At 33.0% G+C, this 21166-nt stretch overlaps 1 protein-coding gene across 5 annotated transcripts in view; it reads right to left on the minus strand.

Moving 5' to 3' along the window:
• Positions 1 to 1970: 1970 nt before the first annotated feature.
• Asap (ArfGAP domain of ASAP) overlaps positions 1971 to 21166 on the minus strand; it is a 491638-nt gene continuing 472442 nt past the window's right edge. For 4 of the 5 annotated variants that reach the window (XM_081755329.1, XM_081755332.1, XM_081755327.1 and 1 more), the window contains one exon: positions 1971 to 10647. In XM_081755329.1, coding sequence (XP_081611455.1) covers positions 10438 to 10647 — 210 coding nt within the window. In that variant the 3' untranslated portion in view covers positions 1971 to 10437. Of the gene's footprint in view, positions 10672 to 21166 lie in introns of all 5 variants that reach the window. The other variant, XM_081755328.1, reaches the window with a different exon arrangement.

A 21166-nucleotide genomic window follows, 5' to 3' on the forward strand; every position in this document is an offset into this window, starting at 1 on the left:
AGAAGCGGTAAAATCTGACATAACAATATGATTTAAAATAAATATTTCTTGTTCGATACAGACTTCATAATGATGGGAATTAAACTTAGTAAGCTGGCCTTCGATTTGAATACTAGACTCATAAATCATGTTTTGTGGAATTCGTTTAAAATCACATGGACAGTGCAAAAGAAAATGGTCAAACAAATCCCAGCATGAATTGCTTGATCGTTGTTAACAGGGTGTCTACTAAAATTCCAAAATGAAATTTCGTGACTTTTTCGTGACCTTTTCTTTACCAAATCATAAAATTTCCTAATATTTTCAAGAGCAAATTTGCGTGCGAATTAGGCCGAATTTTCTTCCATACGATAGACACGTACTTTGCTTCCGATTTGGCAGCGTCTAAAACCGACCATAGACATTTTTGGTGGTGAATTTTGACGTTTCATTAAACAAAATTTTCCAATCTGTACTTACATTAGTACAGTTTAAAAAAATCGTGACCCAAAAGCTAAATTTCGTGACTTTTTCGTGACTTTCATGACCGTTTTCTGATTTCGTGACATTCGTGACCGATAGACACCCTGGTTAAATATAAGAACTCAGTTCTCGAACAGCTACTAACATCTGTTCCATTTAGTTAGTTATCATAGTTTTGATGAGAAAACTAATTTTGTCTTCGTCACAAACAAGTTCCTTATCACTGAAGGTGGATTTTCTAAATTTTTTAACAGATGTACAACGAAAATCAAGAAATAAAGATAAAAGAGACAGTTCCACTGGGATTGCAAACTAACATATTGAGATTGAAGCTCGATATTCAATTCTATAAAAAGGAATACTATCTTACCTATGTAGGTATGTTTGCTTCATCTTTCATTAACATAATAGATTATTATTTAAAGAAAAACAGACAAAATGATACTGCATTTGTAGTTTTAGGCCTTTCCGAGTGCGGTTGCACTTTTCCTTCCCTTTGTTGTTCATGATGGGATAGCATTGAGGGGTAAATTTGGATAAGGGCGTAACTAGCAATTCTTCAATTTTTCAGGAGAGCAGAAAAACAAACGTCCTTATCCAATTAACCAGCGTATTCACACAATATTTTTAGAGACAGGCGTTCGGTACGGAGCAGAGATATTACCTTAACACCACCTAGACACATGCAGACATGCTCAAACTTGCAGAAAATATGTGTATCTCATTTTACCGGAAATAGGTCGATACGCCCTTATCCAAATTACCCCTTCATTTAAAATCGTGGCTTTTACAGTAAGATTTGTTCTTTCTGGAGAATAGAGAAAAATGATGCCATTGCACGGAGCGGCAAATTGTCTAGGGTCGGCCCGGTGTTAGATACATAGAAAGAGCTGAAAACAAACAAAAATGAAAGACAGATTTCATAAGATCATATATATTATTTATTTATGTACATATTTTTAAATTGATTTTTCTGCATATCAATTCATTAGAAAAATGCATCTTCCTCTAGACTATAACACAGAGAACATTGGTTTTTTGGCTGTCTACAAAATCTCATTAATTCATTTCTTTATTTTTTTTAATTCTGTTGCAGCTCAAGAAAGACAGAAAGAGACAATTCTGTACACCACAAATAACCAATATTTACAATTATTCTGGTAAAATATACATCATTTTTTTCTATTTACAGCTAGTCAATAATAATAGTAATTAATATACACTTTACAATAATAAAAAAAAATTGCAAGCTACGTAAGCCCATCTTTGGTTTCAACTCGCAGCATTTTTTAAAAAAAGTCATTCTTTATTCTTTAATATCCATCTGTTCGATTAAAATACATTAATTTTAATTTTTTTCTCATTTCGGAAGTAATCCGATATTATTCTTACTTAAGTATCAACAAACATTATGTAATAAGTGCATATGTAAATAACATGGGCCAATTACTCTAAAATAAATACAGTTTATTCAATTCATTACTTGTTTGAAATCTCTTTTCTTTAAAAAAAAAAAATTACTGGTAATTTGTGTTTAAATACAAGCACCCTGTAGAATCTGCTACTATAGGAATGAATTATGCACAAATATTTTGCAAAAATTGAAGGTAATGGCACATTGGATATATTCTCTTAAAAATCTCGGGAGTACCTATTTACTTATGTATTGTGTTCTCCTATACTAACTATATTATACCTATCTAAACGAGATAAAACATTATTATTATTTTTTTCTTTTAAAGTTACTTCTTTGCATTTGAAAATAGGTACTATATTCCTATCTTGATTTTGAACTTGGAAAAAATTCACTAGAATTGAGGCTTATTATTATTATTATTATTATATTGTTAAAACGAACTATATTTCCTATCTTTACATATATATTTATTTATTTATTTTGTTTATCCTGTGGAACAGCAACCTGCATTACAGTGTTTCAACGCAAAGCACACTATATAATGAACTGTCTTTGTACTCTTCAAGTCACATTGACAATATGTTATGAAAAAGGCACAAAAAAGTTTTTTTTTTCTCTTCTTCTTACTTTTTTCAACTTCCGTTTATCTCTTTTGTTATTAGAAACAAACACACACACAAAAACAAAAGAATACAATAGTGTTGTTTTTTTTTGTTTTGTTTTATGACATCAAAATAGCCGTTTTTTTGTTAGTTGTTTTTTTTTTTCAAATTCTTACAATTTGAACAAATTTTAGTATCGATTTAGAAAGAAGAATTTCAGAACTATTCAGCAAAATATTTAATTCTTGTTTTCGTTTTTCTTAAAAAAAAAAAAAAATGCAAAACAAGTGTTGCAATCTAGATTTTATATCGTAACACCACATTCATAATCTTAAGTAATCGTTCATTACTATACAGGGTGTTACAAAAAAAAAGTTCATATGGACTTGTCCTCAAACTCGATAGTTTGGGAGTCATAGGGTGCCGAAAACATGAAACAAGTTAACTTTAGAAGTTCATAGCTCCACTATTACAGGACCTATCGTAGTCGGGTCAAGACATCACTGAGGAACTATTATGTGAACTATCCAAAAATCCATTTTTAAGAATGCTCCAGTACTTGCACAACAATTTTTAGAGAGGTAGGTGGAGAGTGGTCAAGTACTCCCAAACAGCCTCTCTAAAAATGATTGTGCAAGTACCGGAGGTTCTGAAAGATGAATATTTGGATAGTTTACATACTACTTCTTCAGTGATATCTTGACCCGACTATGATCGATCCTATAGTAGTGGAACTATGGACCTTTAAAGTTCATTTTTTCACGTTTTCGCCACCATATAACTACGAATCTATGCACTTTCGTACCACAGGTCCATATGAACTGCTTTTTTTCTTATTTTGATGTAAGGAATCTATTTTCAAAATATTATGACTAATTTCTGTAATACCTTGTATCATACAAAATCTCGGAAGATATTTATCTACCTATGCCACATCCATAAATAAGCATTTAATATTTACTTCTAATGTAAACAATTACTAAACTGTAGTTACTTTGATGGCATTAGAAGTAAGATACCTATTCCTTACATATAATTCTTTTTGCCAATAACTTTGAAATGAACGAATGGTTTTCTTTGACACATAAAAGATTGTAATTTCTTGTTCGCCACCGAAAAAGTATGCCTAAAACAAACTTTCTTTCCGAAATTATTCTCAAAAACGAACATGTTTGTGAGAGATAGGCATGCGCATTTGCTGGCGATTGGTCTATAAATCTACCTTTTCATCTTTAAAGACTAAAATTTAGTTAAAAAAAAATTCAAGGTCGTTAGGAAAAAATATAATGAACTCTACTGTTTTCTAAGTTTAGATGTTGGCTTTGACAATTCCAAAGCTACTTTGAAAATACATTTTAATTTTATCTTTAGAAATAATATAGATATTTTTGCTACGTATGAAAAACAACCGTGTGTTTCATATACAGGGTGACTATAATTAAAGTCCCACTCTCAAAATGCTATATAAAAAAAGAACCACTGATCAGCATGACTTCAAATTTTAACTGAATATACCTGAAAAAGGGGAAAATGGTATCGCATAAGAAAAAGTTCCAAAGAGTATCAATAGATGATGATGTAAGTGGTATAACAAAAGTGGATTAGGCTACCAGTGATATTTTGAATCGAAATATGATCGCTTTGACAAAAGTTGAACATCAAACCAACTGTACGCTTTAATGTACATGATTGTTTCGGTTCTTTCCATCCAATGTGGTACGACCTTGCCGTGGTAGATGGGCTTTCCACGAACAGTGCTACAACTGTTGATTGACTTGGAAGTCATTCTTTCCGTCACAAAACCGAAACAATCATGCGCATTGAACAGTAAAGATGGTTTAATGTGCAACTCATGCCAAAGCCGTCGTATTTCTATTCAAAATGTTGCTTATAGCCGAATCCAATTTCGTTATGCCGCTTACAGCGCCAACTATTAAACACACTTTGGAACTCTTTTTCTTATGCCATATTGTTTCCCCTCTTCTTCAAGTATATTCAGTTCAAATTTGAAGTCATTCTGACCAGTGGTTCTTTTTTATATTTTGAAAGTGGGGCTATAATTATTATAATCACCCTGTACAATAAACCTTTTGTACATATACACATATACAAAAGGTTTATTCTACTTCTTTGTAAATATGAACTTTTTCTTCTGAAATTTACTATTCAAAAGAGATTAACTTCTCTTAAAGTAATTTGGAAACAATACCCTAGTAAACTAAAACGTACGGTCATTTGTAATCATACGTAATAGTCTGTAGAGTCTGAGCACCATTAACAGAACTATCTCAATTCTTTATCGCTTACTGAGTGTAGCGCTGTCTTTAAAACCCTTGATAAGGAACCAGCAATAATTTGGGGATAATTGCAATTGAAAAGGATCAAATTTTAGTACAGAGTTTATCCATTATTTAATTAATAACAATGAAATGAAGATTGTTTTCTACAAAACGTTTCTTTACAAAATTTGTTACGAGCAAAACACAAGGCATCATCAATAGATTAATTATATCACCTGACAAGACAGATGAAACATTAAAGAATAAATAGTCTCTGTTTCATTATTAATACAAGTCGCTAAAGTAACAATTTTAAGAAATCGTTCTATATTTATCGTTATCGATATACAAGTCGCTAATGTAGTACTTAAAAGAAAATATTTTTAGAAAATATTCTTCGTTTTATTGTTATCAATAGAAGTTCCTACTTTTTTGTTTTATTATTGTAAGTTCCAACGAAATATTTTTAAGAAAATGTTCTTTGTTTTATCATCAAATAGAGCTTGCTAACGTAATACTTTTTTTTTACGAAACGGTACTTTGTTTTATTGTTATCAATACGAGTTGCTAATGAAACATTTCTAAGAAAACGTTTTTGAATTATTATTATTATTATTATCAGTAAAAGCTGATAACGTAATGCTTTCTAAGAAAATCGTGGTTTGATTTATTGTTATCAATACAAGTTGCTAATGAAACATTTCTAAGAAAACGTTTTTGAATTATTATTATTATTATCAGTAAAAGCTGATAACGTAATGCTTTCTAAGAAAATCGTGGTTTGATTTATTGTTATCAATACAAGTTGCTAATGAAACATTTCTAAGAAAACGTTTTTGAATTATTATTATTATTATCAGTAAAAGCTGATAACGTAATGCTTTCTAAGAAAATCGTGGTTTAATTTATTGTTATCAATACAAGTCGTTAACGAAAAACTAAAAATTTCTTTATTTATATCAGCAATACTTGATCCTCATGTTAGATTTTTTCCCTTTCTGTTGCATCCTCTCCAAATTATTGCTGTCCTTAACAAACCAACTGATAATTTTAAGTCGGTAGTGAATTTAATATATGAATAGCAGTTTCGGAAGATCGATAACAAAACAGATTTGATCATTTTAGAAATCTTTGTGTCATAGACATAGAACAGTTTATACTTTTTTTCGATCACAAGATAGAATTGTGCCTCACAAGTTGTGCTGTGAAATGTGCGTATTAAAACAAAAATAACGTTTGAATTTCTCTTTTTCTTTCTTTATAAATATGTGATGAAACAACAAGTGTGCCGAAACTGTAGTAAGTGTTTAGAAAGTTACATAAAATGCAATCAACTGACTTAGTTACGGATTATTTCCAAACAATTAGTAAGAAATTAATTAGCATTTATCTTGAAAAGCACAGATTAAAAAATTTGGACGTCTATTTTCTACAATAAACAACGCTTCAATCTTGCCAAGCAATACAAGAAAAAATGTTACAATAAAAATTCTATAACAAAAATAAATTATATTTCTTTTAAAATATATATATTTTTTGTAACAACACACTGGAGGTATTTGTGAAAACAACACACTGTTACCAATTTCATTTCATTTATATCGCTTTCTATCGGATTAAAGAACACTAGGTAAGGCAAGCTAATTTATATTTTTAATCATAAAATACATCGGGCAGCTTTTTTGTGCAAGAAGTTCATTAAAATAAATTATTTTACAAAACAAATCAACTGGGCAAATACTCGAACTAAAGACCTTGCAATTCAATCAACAACCGAGTTCTTTATTGTGCCTGAGGTAAATATAAATAAAATCCTATCACAATTAGTTTTTACATGTCTTGGTTTAAATGCACACATACAAATGCACTATACACATTTTTTCTATTTGTCATTCTGTGAACTATTTACACACGTTTTGCATATTTCTTGCCCCCCCCCCTCCCCGGATTGAAGTAAACAAATATAGAATAAGCAGGTCTTTTCTTTGTTTATGTTTGTCCTTGCTACTAACTATATTGTTGTTGTTACGCTCGCTTTCTGTAAATGAAGACAGGAACTTTATAATGAGGTTGGTTTTAATTACTTTCTTAATAAGAAGTCTTTACGAGTCTCACGCCCGATTGTTTCACAGCTTATCTCTAAACATTACTGAATCTAATGAAATATAGACACACAATAAAAGGCAAAAACTCTAAAAATTGGACTACTGTTCTACTTGACCACGTACAGTACATGAGGAGCTGTATAGTTACAAGGAAGCTTAGAATGCTCTTTCGCAAAGGAAGAAAAAAAGAGATTGATTTGGAAGGGTTTAGGTAACAAATTAGAAATTTTACAGGATATGTATGCTTTTTTAGTTTACGTGGATTGTATTATGAAATTTAGATTGTTTGTGGTCCCCAACACACACATCTCAATAATTTATATGATCTGTAATACCTGAGACGAAAATTTAAAAAACAGAAAACAAAATATTGCCTACAGAAAATTTCAAAATTATATTCAAATATGTTACAAACATGTTTGTGATCGTGTACCATCGATTAATTTTGGCGAGTTGGAAAATCTTGAAAACTTAGAATTGATCTGGAATTGGCCAAATCCGGAACTTTTACTTTCCGGAAAGTAAAATCGCAAAAATTCCAGAGTTCGGAAAAGTTCCGGAATTCAAATTCCGATTTCGGAAAAATTACGGAATTTTTCCGAATCCTGAACTTTTTCTGAATTTCGGATTCCGGAATTTTTTGGAAATCCGGAAAGTGAAAATTTATTTTCCGGAACTCGGAAAATTCTGGGCATCCCTACTAAAAACTTTGGAAAAATTCTTATTTTTTCAAGACACCATTTTCACCTTTTTAAATGGCGAACTATGAACATTTGAAAGAAAGTAAAAAACTAAAAATATTAAATTGGCAAATTTAAAGATACTGAATGAATTACTTACAGCAAATAATTTTATACCAAAATTAATAGCGTTAGTTATTTTGTAACTGCTGAAAAATTTGTATAGATTTTTTTAAAATTTAACTTACATAAATATTCTTATTGCATTGTTTACAAGGAGACGGGGAAGAGACTGACAAATCAAAACATAAAGAAACTGGAATTTGTATATAAACAAGACATCCTATTTTAGCATTTTTTGCTAAAACGAATATTTAACAACTTCTAAAAGTTGTTCACGTTTACTAAAAAGAACAAGAGTTCTTTATCACTCTGATTACTCATCAAATCATGAAGAGATATTCCTAGAGACCGGGTGTTAGGCAAAATGCCTATTCTTTAATATTAAAGATTATGATCGAAAAATAACGTTTTAAAGTTTATATGGGAGGGTAGTAGTTTCAATTTAAGCCAATTTTATTTTGCCTATTTCGCCCTTTAGAGCCTAAATAATTGCTTTAGTGCCCAATGTTGTCTATTCTATGCATTTTCTTCAAAATAAGACTTCACTACGAATATACACAGTAAAAGAAGATATTAACAAACAGGTATATTTCTATATTCTTCGAATATTATCTATGACTTTATTGTTAATTGTATTGAGTATTTATTATTTCGAGTTAAATTTTAGTGCTTATTCTAAAGTCTATCTTTTTCAAATTTTAAGTGCCTATTTGTCTGTTTATTTTCCTGGTTTTTAATGCCTAAATATCCGGTCTCTAGATATTACATATTAAAAATTTTCAACATTGCTCTTAGGTATATTGTAAGAATTTTAAAGAAACGTGAAACAGTGGAGGTGAAACACGTACAGGCCTCTCGATTCTATTTTGTTATATCATTTGAGTGGTTCTGTTCATTTCAATTCAATTTTTTACAAAAAAAAATAATAAGACTATATATAACCTGTAGATTAAGAATGCTGCATTCTGGAAGAACTTATATCCACACACTTCCTTTTTATATCTTCCTTTCATTAAAAAAAAATCAGCATTGTCTTGAATACATCTTAAAACCGCCTGAGCAAATAGGACTTACAATGCGTTTTTCTTAATAATAAATATTAATAATAATCCATTCACGCACAGACATACTCTTGGACAGACAAACAAACAAACAAACAAAATTACTCTTCCAATACTGAACCTTTCTGGTACAACTTACAATTTCTGTACTAGAAATTTCATCACTATATATATATTTATATATTATGTATATTTATTTATATGTACACACAGTAAAGTATTTCCTTTGGCCTATCAGTGCTCGGTTGCTGAACATTCAGCTTCACTAAAAACTTGAAATCTCTTCTTTATAAATACTCCACAATTCATCAGGACAGGACGCCTTCACTTCTCTACGTCCACATTCACGTTTTCCTATGTTCACATTCACACCTAATTTATATACAAGGAATTTCCTCAAGTATTCGAACCAATGAGCACTTAAGATTCTTCATTTCACGCAATAAGATAAGTGTTTATGTTTCATTTTATCAAAAGGCGTTTAGTTCTTGAGCTCCAGCTCGTGAGAAAGCGAATAAACTACGATCGTTATTTACTAACGGAATTCAAACACCAGATACTAATGAGAGATATGAACGAAATGTTATAGAAAAGACAGCCATAGCTTATATAGGGTGTTTCAAAACAACACCGACAACGTTTGGGAGGTGATTCTTGACACCAAGATAAGACAAAAAATATAGACCAACCTGGGTGCATAAATGCTTCCTTTCGGAATTATAGGCTACCGAAAACATGGAAAAAAAAAAACATGAACTTTAAAGATCCACAACTCCAATACTATGGGACCTACCGTAGTCGGGTCAAGACTTCACTTAGGAACTAGTATTTGCCTATCCAAAAATACATGTTGCAGAATCCTGCGGTACTCACGCAACAAATTTTAGAGAGAGTGTTTGGTTTCGAGCATATAATTTGCAGTATTCACCAACTACTTCTATAAAAATTGTTGCGTGAGTACCGCAGGATTCTGAAACATGTACTTTTGGATAGAGCACATATAGTTCCTAAGTGAAGTCTTGACCTGACTACGGTATATCGCATAGTATTGAAACTATGGACCTTTAAAGTTTTTTTTTTTCTTCATGTTTTCGGCAACCTATAACTTTTCTAAAGGAAGCATTTGTGCATCCTGGTTGGTCTATACGTTTTGTCTTATCTTGGTGTCATGAATTACCTCCCAAACGTTGTTAGTGTTGTTTTGAAACGCTCTGTATTAAAGAGTCTATACCGGCACTCATCTGGGTGAGATTAAGTGTGACAAAAGGTTCCAGGATTCGAAACCGAAACCTTCCAATTATGCAGTAAGAACATGAGCAGTTTCGTTAAACCCATTAGATAAGTCGCCAAGTGCAAATTGGATAGAAAAATTTACTAGTACAGATACAAACTTAAAAATATCGAATTTCTTTATCAACATTTGATTTTAAAACTACAAAAATCTAGTGTACTGGTATGCAGATACTGTCTGCTGACAAATTTTTCACAGATGTCTTATGAGAAACTAAACGTCCCTTCTCAAAATGAAAGATAAATCTCATCATATAATGACGTGAAGAATCCATGCAGACACTTTGTGAATACTTATTTGAAAATGCCCTGTACATCTTTGAACACTCATCCCTCCCTTTTCTATAGTATTCAAGTTCAGGGAGTATTCTTGCTTTTGTTTTACCACACTAATTCAGTACTTAATATATTATTACTTTCACTCGCTTAACATATGCACAAAGCTAATGGGAAACATCCCCCTTCGCGAGGGGTCTGATTCAATGACTCCCTCCATCCAATTGTCATCGTCTGTTTGTTCATTGGTGATCACAATGACCTCCCCCTCCCGGAACGACAGCTCGTCTTCATTGTCTGCATCACAGTCATACAACGCGCGACACCGTCGGAGTCGGGAGCCATCCGATTTCTGCAAAGGACAAAAGAAATATGGCTGCCAGGGCATCAGTAGCTAGTCCCACACACATAACATATACATTATCTGCTACTAAAATACAATTTCTACAATAATAATTACTGTACGATACACAATTAGTAACTCAAATAGGAACAGTGTTATTTTGTATCACATATTTTAATCAAACTTTTCAGTACATGCTGATGCCTTTTTCAGATAATTTTTAAATGTTACTAAACTGAAAATTCATGTTAATTTTTATTCATAGGAAGGCCAATAAATTTTAAAAATGTTATAAAACTGTCCATCGTACTTTTCATGAAGCCGAGTTACGGTATAGTATCGAAAAGTGAGTTTTCTTTTTCTCTCAGAAAGGTCCCACAAGAAGCAGGAACCCTCGCATATGGATTTAGTTTAATAACAATTAGGAACCATCGACAAAGGTCTCAGCTCATACTGAAACCATTTGATTACAATGCATTTACTTCATAATACGAGATAAGTGTATTTTTATTTGAGTTAATAGAGTAATTCATGATTACAGTAATTATATTATCTGAATTTCAAACAAATAATTCAATGAATCTAAGTACTATTATATATACAGGGTATTTCCAAACTATGGGGACAAACCACAGAGGTGATTCTACAAGTGAAAACAAGACAAAACGTCCATATTAACTCGTGTCTGCCAATGAGTAGTTTAGGAGTTACAGGTTTCAGAAGTCCTTAGAAAATTAACTTTCGAGCTGAATACCGTCTCAATATGTGCCCATTGTAGACTTGTAATCAGCTCTATCATAAAGCACACGTTTCAGAATAACATAATTGCGGAGCATGGAAGTTCTTCGTAGGAACGTCTGTCAATATTGAGAAGTAAACGTGGGTGTAAATTAGCATAAGCGGTATCACTGATCACCAATAAACGATAATTCATTTGCGGGATGTTGATCTCTCATACGTTGATCTGTGGAGCAGATCTATCATTTCTTGCTGTAGAGCAGTGGTCGCCAAACTTATGATGCTTCTGAGTTACCGTACCATTTCTAAATCCTACTGTGAGCTACCGTACCATTTCTAAATCCTACTGTGAGCTACCGTACCATTTCTAAATCCTACTGTGAGCTACCGTACCATTTCTAAATCCTACTGTGAGCTATTGTACCATTTCTAAATCCTACTGTGAGCTACCGTACCATTTCTAAATCCTATTGTGAGCTACCGTACCATTTCTAAATCCTATTGTGAGCTACCAACCAAAAGAACTACCAACTTTAAAAAAATCTTACATTTGTTTATTGCCTATAAACCTACATTTTAAATATGAAATGAAACTATTCAAGTAAGTAAATGTCTAATACACACACGAAGAATATAATGTGCACAACCCCACGCGTGTGAGAGGAGGCTGACCATGGCGGTTGCGCGGGAGAAACAAGCACCTGTCAGCGCCTCCTATCGTTAGCGTCGGTTCAGTGGAGGAATCAAGGTTAACGAACTGAAGCGTTAACGCAATCTACCGAAAATATCCGCGCGAGCTACCAGTAACTCGCGATCGACGGCTTGGCGACCACTGCTGTATGGTGTACCACCGTAACCCTCATTCGCCAATAGGTGGAGTTATTCAAACCACTCGCCAGCTACGCCGTCTTCCTGCCCAAAGTACGACTACATACAGCTACAGTAGCAAAGCTCTAACGACGTGTGGCGGCCAAAAACTCATGCAGTATGTGACATCGATACTCGGCAAACGAGTTATCATTTGTTAATAATCAATGGTCGCATACATGATCGTTTACGTCCATATTTATTTGCCAGAATTGCTAGGAACCCCTTCTGCCGTGAAAAGGAAATTCCACATGATTTTGGAATGTGTTTTTTCGGATCGAGAGTATCCAAATCCACACTGGGCACATTTTGTAGCAACATTCAATTCGGAAGTTCATTTTCTGAGGGTTTCGGAAGCCTGTAACTTCTAAACTACTCACTGCCAGACGTGGGTCCATAGGGACTATGTCTTGTTTTCATTTGTAGAACTACCTCCCAAAGTTTGTCTCTATAGTTCTGGAACACCCTATTTTATATACATATTATATACATATTATATATATATATATATATATATATATATATATATATATATATATATATATATATATACATATATATATATATATATATATATATATATATATATATATATATATATTATATATATATAATATTATATATATATATATATATATATATATATATATATATATATATATATTATATATATATATTATATATATATATTATATATATATATATATATATATATATATATATATATATATATATATATATATATATATATATATATATATATATATATATATATATATTATATATACATATATATATATATATTATATATATATATATATATATATATATATTATATATACATATATATATATACATATTATATATATATATATTATATATTATATATATATATATACATATTATATATATATATATTATATATTATATATATATATATATATATATATATATATATACATATTATATATATATACATATTATATACAGACTGTTCCATAATTCGTGTTATTTTCTACAGCGCTGGGAGAAGATGAAGTTTATACACTATTAATGTAAAATTTGGCACTCTTATTGGGAAATAACTGAATTTTTCGAATTTCTAAAAAAAAAAAAAGAGAAAATTACTGTTTAGCCCCCCTTTTAGGGGTGTAAACACGAAAGTTCATTTTCCTTATGGGAGATTCAATGTTAAGTTTTAGAAGCAGTTTTCTCCAATAATTATTCGTGAAGATTTTGGAGCAAATGAGTTGTATTTGTTACAAAATGCAAAAACACTCATTCACAAACCTAGTAAAGCCGTCTCAAACATTATTTTGCGAAGGTCCCCCTTTTGGGGGGCAAGGGGCGTAAAAAGGTGGTGGGTGATATGTTACCAAAATCCCATAATTTATTTTCGGAATGCCAGTAAGCGTGAGATTAATCACAAATGTTACAGAATTAATGCTCCAATGTCCTTACATGTAAGAGTGACTGATAATGGGGCTACAGCCCCCTTTCAAAAATTAAAAAAACCACCATAAATATCCTTAGTAGGGGCATACGAGAAGAAGGTGTTTTTTTAATTAATGTAAAATTAGGCGTTATTGTATCAAAAGAGTATGCGTTTTTCAAATCTGGAATGTTATTTTGAAAATGCACCGCCTTAGGGGGGCACAGGGGGCGAAGCATCAGATGATGGATCTTTATAAAAATTCAAAATTTTGTTCCGGAAATGCCAGTGAGCGTCAGATTTTTCACCACTGTCACAGAATTAATATTCCGATGCTCCTTGCATGTGCCAGTGACTTATATGGGGCTATAGCCCCCTTTCAAAAATAAAAAATCACCATAAATATCCTTAGTAGGGACATACGAGAAGAAGGTATTTTTTTAAATTAATGTGAAATTAGGCGTCATTGTATCAAAAGAGTATGCGTTTTTCAAATCTGGAATGCTATTTTGATAACGCACCGCCTTAGGGGGGCACAGGGGGCGAAACATAAAATGATGGATGTTTATAAAAATTCCAAATTTTATTCTGGAAGTGCGAATGGGTATTAGATTAATCACAAATGACACAGAATTAACATTCCGATGATCCTTGCATGTGCCAGTGATTGATGTAGTGCTACAGCCACCTTCCACAAATCACCAAAAATCACGATAAATATCCTTAACAGGGACATACCAGAAGAAACTTTTTTCTATTGGTCGATTAATGTGAAATTTGGCGTTACTGTAATAAAAAGTTATGCATTTTCCAAATCTGAAATGTTATTTTGGTAACAGGGGACAAAGGGCGCGGTTGGTAATTTTTGGCTTTGGAGGGCACAGGGGCCGAAGTATAAAAATTCCAAATTTTATTTTGGTAGTGCCAATGAGCATGAAATTAATTGCAAGGCGCACAGAATTAATGCTCCTATGTTATTTACATGTACAATCCGCAGCAAAGAACCTGCAACATGAGTATGTAAGTTTATTGTGAAACTACGACTAACAGCACAGGGAATCAACATAATGTCTAAGTGGCATGAATCACGTCAGGAGAAACCTCGGCGTCCTCCCCTGCACACTTATTTCGGAGCAAAAGACTTCGTCGTTTAACAATAAACATATATGCTCATGTTGCTACGGACTGTACCAGTGACTGATATTAGGCTACAATCCCCTTTCATAAAACAATAAAAATTCATGGTGAATGTCCTTATACGCAAGGACCTACTGGCAGAAGGTAAATATTTTTCATTATTAAAGTGAAATTTGGTATTATTGTCGAAAAATGTTTGTTTAAAAAAAGAGCTAAAGCGACAATGTGATAATGGTCATGTGTTGATCACTTTTAGTGTCATCAACTCAAAATTTGATTGGCCTAACTGGAGTTTCAATGTAAAATGCGGAAAGCAGTTTGCTCTATATTTATACGAATTTTGCTGTAAATTAGCAGTTTTAGGCAGAAAATACGATACCATTCCTATTCTTCCTCCCCTTTAATCTATGATGGTACATGCGTTTCTAGTTTTATTACGTCAAACCTCCAAATTGGGGAAGATATTCAGTAAGAAAAATTCAAACGTTTCGTTATTTCCCGTGAGCGTAAAAATATTTGGAAATATACCAAAATTAATGCTTAGAAGCTACCTCCATGTGCCAGCGACCACTTTAGTGATTCAATTCCCCCTTCCCGGTCCCAAAATCATTTAAAGAACCACAACACTTTGTTTTATTTTCTTCCATGCTTCTCTCTGGCCTATGCAGAATGCATGCTAAGAGATGTGTGTTTAAGAAGCACTGGAACACGTCCGAATCATTTGTTGGCGTCCCACTGTAAGCTGATTTTAAGCAATGTCAACAAACTTTTGTTTATAAAACACACTCCAATTCCTGCCTCAACTTCTTGTTCATGTGTGCTGACAACAGTTTCAGATCTTTTCTTATCGCAATACACCAACGGTTTACGAGTTAACGTGTTGACAGTTCAATAGGATTTCGTGTCAGTAATCAACACCTGGGTTAGATTGACTTCTTCGGAAATGGACATTACATATTAGTTGAATCTCGCGGATAAACTGGCTTAATCATTTGATAATTACTTGTCGTTTCCAGTATACTTCAAGAATGCATTCATACTGTAGTGTCCTTCGATTATGCAGTCTTTAACTCAGGATCAGCGTGCTACTGTAATTGAATGGTACATTTTATCAGAAAAATCTGCAAGAGCAACAAGATCCCGTATAGTTAAAGAACTCGGATTAAAAGTACACGATATGCTAATTCACCGTTTGTACAAACAGTTCCGCAGCAATTGTTTTCACACTGCCCATCTTGCATCTAGAAAAAGTGCAGGAAGATCTCCAAGTGTATCTACAAAAGAAACAAAAAGACAGGTGTTGTTATCTGTTACTAGTTCATCGCGGAAATCCCTTGCTCGTCGAAGCTTAGGCTTAAAGATTAAGAAAACCACGCTACAAAGAATTTTAAGAAACTTGAAGGTAAAAAACCATACAAGGTCCGAATAGTTTCTGAATTGTGTGCAAGTGATTATGGTGATCGTATTTATTTCTGTAACTGGTTTATCGAGAAGTTAAATGAAAACCCTATGTTCTTATTTTAAGTGATGTTTTCCGATGAAGCAAAATTCTTCTTAAATGGTTCTGTGTCCTCATCACATGCAAGATATTGGTCATCGATACAGCCGAACGTGAGATCAGAAGTGTCAATGGACAAACGAGGAATAATGGTTTGGTGTGGTATAACTGCGACTGAGGTGATAGGACCTTTCTTTTTTGATGAAAATGTAACAACGTCATCATACCAAAAGCTACTAAGAGAAAAAGTATTTGCTGAACTTGATCGTTTAAATTTAGGTCAAAGTGATGAATTATGGTTTATGCAAGATGGAGAGCCAGCGCATCGCTCAAATACGACTATAAATCTTTTGAGAGAGAAATTTGGGAAACGGATTATTTCTATGGGGTCAAGTGTCGAATGGCCACCAAGAAGTCCAGATCTTACACCATACGATTTTTTCTTGTGGGGATTCCTAAAACAAATTGTCTATCAAAAATCATGTAACAGTGTAGAGGACTTGAAACAGAGGATTGTCCACAGTATGGAGATGATCACTCCAGATATGTTGAAGGTGTTCACAGTTTCTTTAGTAAATCGCATTAATTTATGTCTTGCTCGTTCAGGAGGGCATGCCGAATAAAAGTAAGTTGATTTTATGGGTTTTACACTTAGGTTAATGATTTTTTTAAACAATTAGTGATAGTAGAGCCAAAAAGAGTTGTTTTCAACAAAGAATAATTTCCAGCAACTGATTCTTATTCCTCGGGAAACATTTGTTTCTATTACAACCGTGTGTCCGTGTGTATTACGTCTGCGGTACATACGAGTAAGTTGTTATATGGAAAGTTGGATAATACGGTTATTGTGTAAGAAGTAATGAAAATACATGCTTTTTCTTTTTACGAATAAAGCAAACAATATTGAAACTTAAAGCTCACTTTTAATTTTTAAGATCCTACTTTTTATTTTTTATTTTTATTTTTATTTATTTATTTTTATTTATTTATTTTATTTTATTTTATTTTATTTTTTTGTTCCTGCTACGTTTTCCATTGCCATTTTGTGTTCTATTTGGAGATGGTTCTGCTTAAGTGTGTAGAAGATACGTAGGTGATTTGTGTGTGAGATTTTCTGCTATAAAAAGAGCCCTAATTGATTTTTAAAAATATAAAATTCTTTGATTATATTCCAGTGACACCATAACAACAAAGCTATATGCATAATCAGTTACACTGAAGTTATTCATTTACAGTTATTTCCAGGTTTATTGTATATTTTTTTGTTTTGCAATAATAACAACTTACATATTAATTATGACATATTTATTGTGAATTTTTGTGATTTTTGGAAGGGGGCTGTAACCCATATAAGTCACTGGGACATGCAAAGAGCATCGGAATATTAATTCTGTGACATTTGTGACTAATCTCACGCTCATTAGCATTTTCAAAATAAAATTTGGAATTTTCATAAAGATCCACAATCTTATGCTTCGCCTTCTTTCCCGCTAAAGGTGGTGCGTTATCAAAATTATACCGAATTAAAAAAAAAAACGCCAGCGCCAAATTTAACATTACTTGATTTTAAAAAATAGCTTCTTCCGGTATGTCCCTGTTAAGGATATTTATCGTGATTTGTGGAAGGGGGCTGTAGCCCCACATCAATCACTGGCACATGCAAGGAGCATCGGAATCTTAATTCTGTGTCATTTGTGATTAATCTGATACTCATTCACACTTCCAGAATAAAATTTGGATTTTTTTAAAATAAAGATTCAAATGCTTATGCTGCGCGCCCTGTGCCCTCCTAATCCGGTTTCACCAAAATAACATTCTATATTTCAAAAACGCGTACCTTTTTACTAAGATAACAAATTATTTTACATTAATTTGACAAGAAATAACGGTTTCTCGGATGTCCATGCTAAAATATTTATGGCTAATTTTTTATGTGATTTTTTGGAAGGGGGCTGTAGCCCATATCAGTCACTGACACATGCAAGGAGCATCGGAATATTAATTCTGCGACATTTGTGATTAATCTTACCCTCACTGGCATTTCCGGAACAAAATTTTGAATTTTTATAAAGGTCTATCATCTGATGCTTCGCCCCTGTGCCCCCCTAAGGCAGTGGTTACTAAAATAACATTTCAGATGTGAAAAACTCATACCTTTGTGCTACAACGACGCCAAATTTCACATTAATTAACAAAAATACCTTCTTCTCGTATGTCCCTACTAAGGATATTTATGATTTTTTTTAATTTTTGAAAGGGGGCTATAGCCCCATATAAGTCACTGGCACATGCAAGGAGCATTAGAATATTAATTCTGTGACAGTGGTGAAAAATCTGACGCTCACTGGCATTTCCGGAACAAAATTTTGAATTTTTATAAAGATCCATCATCGAGCACTTCGCCCCCTGTGCCCCCCCTAAGACGGTGCGTTATCAAAATAACATTCCAGATTTGAAAAATGCATACTCATTTGATACAATGACGCCTAATTTCACATTAATTAACAAAAATACCTTCTACTCGTATGTCCCTACTAAGGATATTTATGGTGTTTTTTTTTATTTTTTAAAGGGGGCTGTAGCCCCATTATCAGTTACTCTTACATGTAAGGACATTGGAGCATTAATTCTGTGACATTTGTGATAAATCTCACGGTTACTGGCATTCCGAAAATAAATTATGGGATTTTGGTAACATATCACCCACCACCTTTTTACGCCCCTTGCCCCCCAAAAGGGGGACCTTCGCAAAATAATGTTTGAGACGGCTTTACTAGGTTTGTGAATGAGTGTTTTTGCATTTTGTAACAAATGCAACTCATTTGCTCCAAAATCTTCACGAATAATTATTGGAGAAAACTGCTTCTAAAATTTAACATTGAATCTCCCATAAGGAAAATGAACTTTCGTGTTTACACCCCTAAAAGGGGGGCTAAACAGTATTTTTCTCTTATTTTTTTTAGAAATTCGAAAAATTCAGATATTTCCCAATAAGAGTGCCAAATTTTACATTAATAGTGTATGAAATTCATCTTCTCCCAGCGCTGTAGAAAATAACACGAATTATGGAACAGTCTGTATATATATATATATATATATATATATATATATATATATAATGTATGAATACCATGTTACAAATTTGAGAGATTCTTTCTACATACCAAAATATGAAAAAAAAAAAATATTCGTATAACCGTATGTCGTAACCGCTAAGTTTCTGAGCGAAGCCTGCCAAAATCGAGAGAAATTCAGCTTTAGAACTGTGTTTGTTCAACAAAGCAATCAAAGGACGCTTGAGGATCCTATTCTATCCCAAACTACAAATGTAGACAAGGCTAATGACTGATCATGCGAGTTCTCAAAAGTGGCTTAGTACACTCACTAACGACCTGGTGCTCCATTTTCGTCCACATGATTGCTAGCCCAGTGGTCATATTAATTTATGACTTTATGGTCCTACCTTTATGGTCCTATTCTCTTGTCGTCGCGAATTCTGTCGAGGAATTTGAAGCTTAAAATATATAAAACGATAATCATGCCTGTTCTTCTGTATGGTTGCGAAACATGGTCGCTTACTCTGAGGGAAGAACATAGACTGAAAGTATTTGAGAACAGGATCCTGAGAAGAATATTCGGACCCAAGAGGAACGAGAATGGGGAATGGCGGAAGCTTCATAACGAGAAACTACATAGTTTATACGGTTTACCCAACATTGTTAGGGTCGTCAAGTCTAGGAGGCTTAGGTGGGCAGGTCATGTAGCTAGAATGGAAGAAAGTAGAAACGCTTTCAAAGTCTTGACTGGTAGACCCATAGGAAAACGACCATTAGGAAGACCTAGGCGCAGATGGGAGGATAATATTAAGATGGATCTCGCAGAGATAGGAATACAAAGTAGAAACTGGATGCAATTAGCTAAGGATAGAAGTCAGTGGAGAGCTTTTGTGAACGCGGCACTGAACCTCCGGGTTCCATAGGCCATAGAGTTAGTTAGTTAGTTATGGTCCTACCAAACATGGATTTAATAACCCTCATCATGTTTGGTAAACAGTACAAATTACGCCGTTAAATGTAAGTTAAGAACAACGGACTGAATTCAGCCCAGTTTTTTTAAAGTTTAATTATTGTAACTTTTCCGGAAAGTTTCCCGTTTTTCATGAAACATGCCAGATTCTTTCTTTAAAGCTTCGTAATGGCTGTTGCTTAGGATTGAAACAGAAGTAATTAAGACCTGGCCCTGGCCTTGTGTAAATGTCCAGCAGAATAATCTACATAAAATAAAGTTTAACGATTTTTTGTTAGGTTGCCGTTGTTTTTTATTTGTTTTGGCTTAGCCACTCACGTAATCTAATTCATAATGTTTGTAAACATAATATTCCTTGCACAGTCATATGTTAAGTTCTGTAATGTTTTCTATATGAAATAGCTCTGTAATTTTGTCTATACGAAATAGTTCTGTAATGTTTTCTATATGAAATAGTTCTGTAATGTTATCTATAGGAAATAGTTCTGTAATGTTATCTATATGGAATAATCTACGATATATTTTTATTTTTTTTTTAATTTCCGTTACACGTCACTTGAGAAGAGCCAAGTGAAATGACAAAGTTGTTCATTGCACGTCGCCCATCTCCACACCAATAAGCAGACTGCCATGTGATTGTAGAGTAGCGAGCACCAAAACTTTGACTGCAATCGAAGTTCCTCCAAATGTGAACTACGTGATAATTTGATTTCTTCAGCCGGCTGTTGAGTTCTTTGAAATTCCCAAGTTAGGCAGTTTTGAAATTTAAATCTCTAACTTTCATGAACCATATGATTTACGCGTTCGTTACGGTTGTTTAGAGCCATAGA

This window comes from Thermobia domestica, chromosome 4, assembly GCF_964235325.1.
Source record: "Thermobia domestica chromosome 4, izTheDome1.hap1.1, whole genome shotgun sequence".
Lineage (NCBI taxonomy): Eukaryota > Metazoa > Arthropoda > Insecta > Zygentoma > Lepismatidae > Thermobia > Thermobia domestica.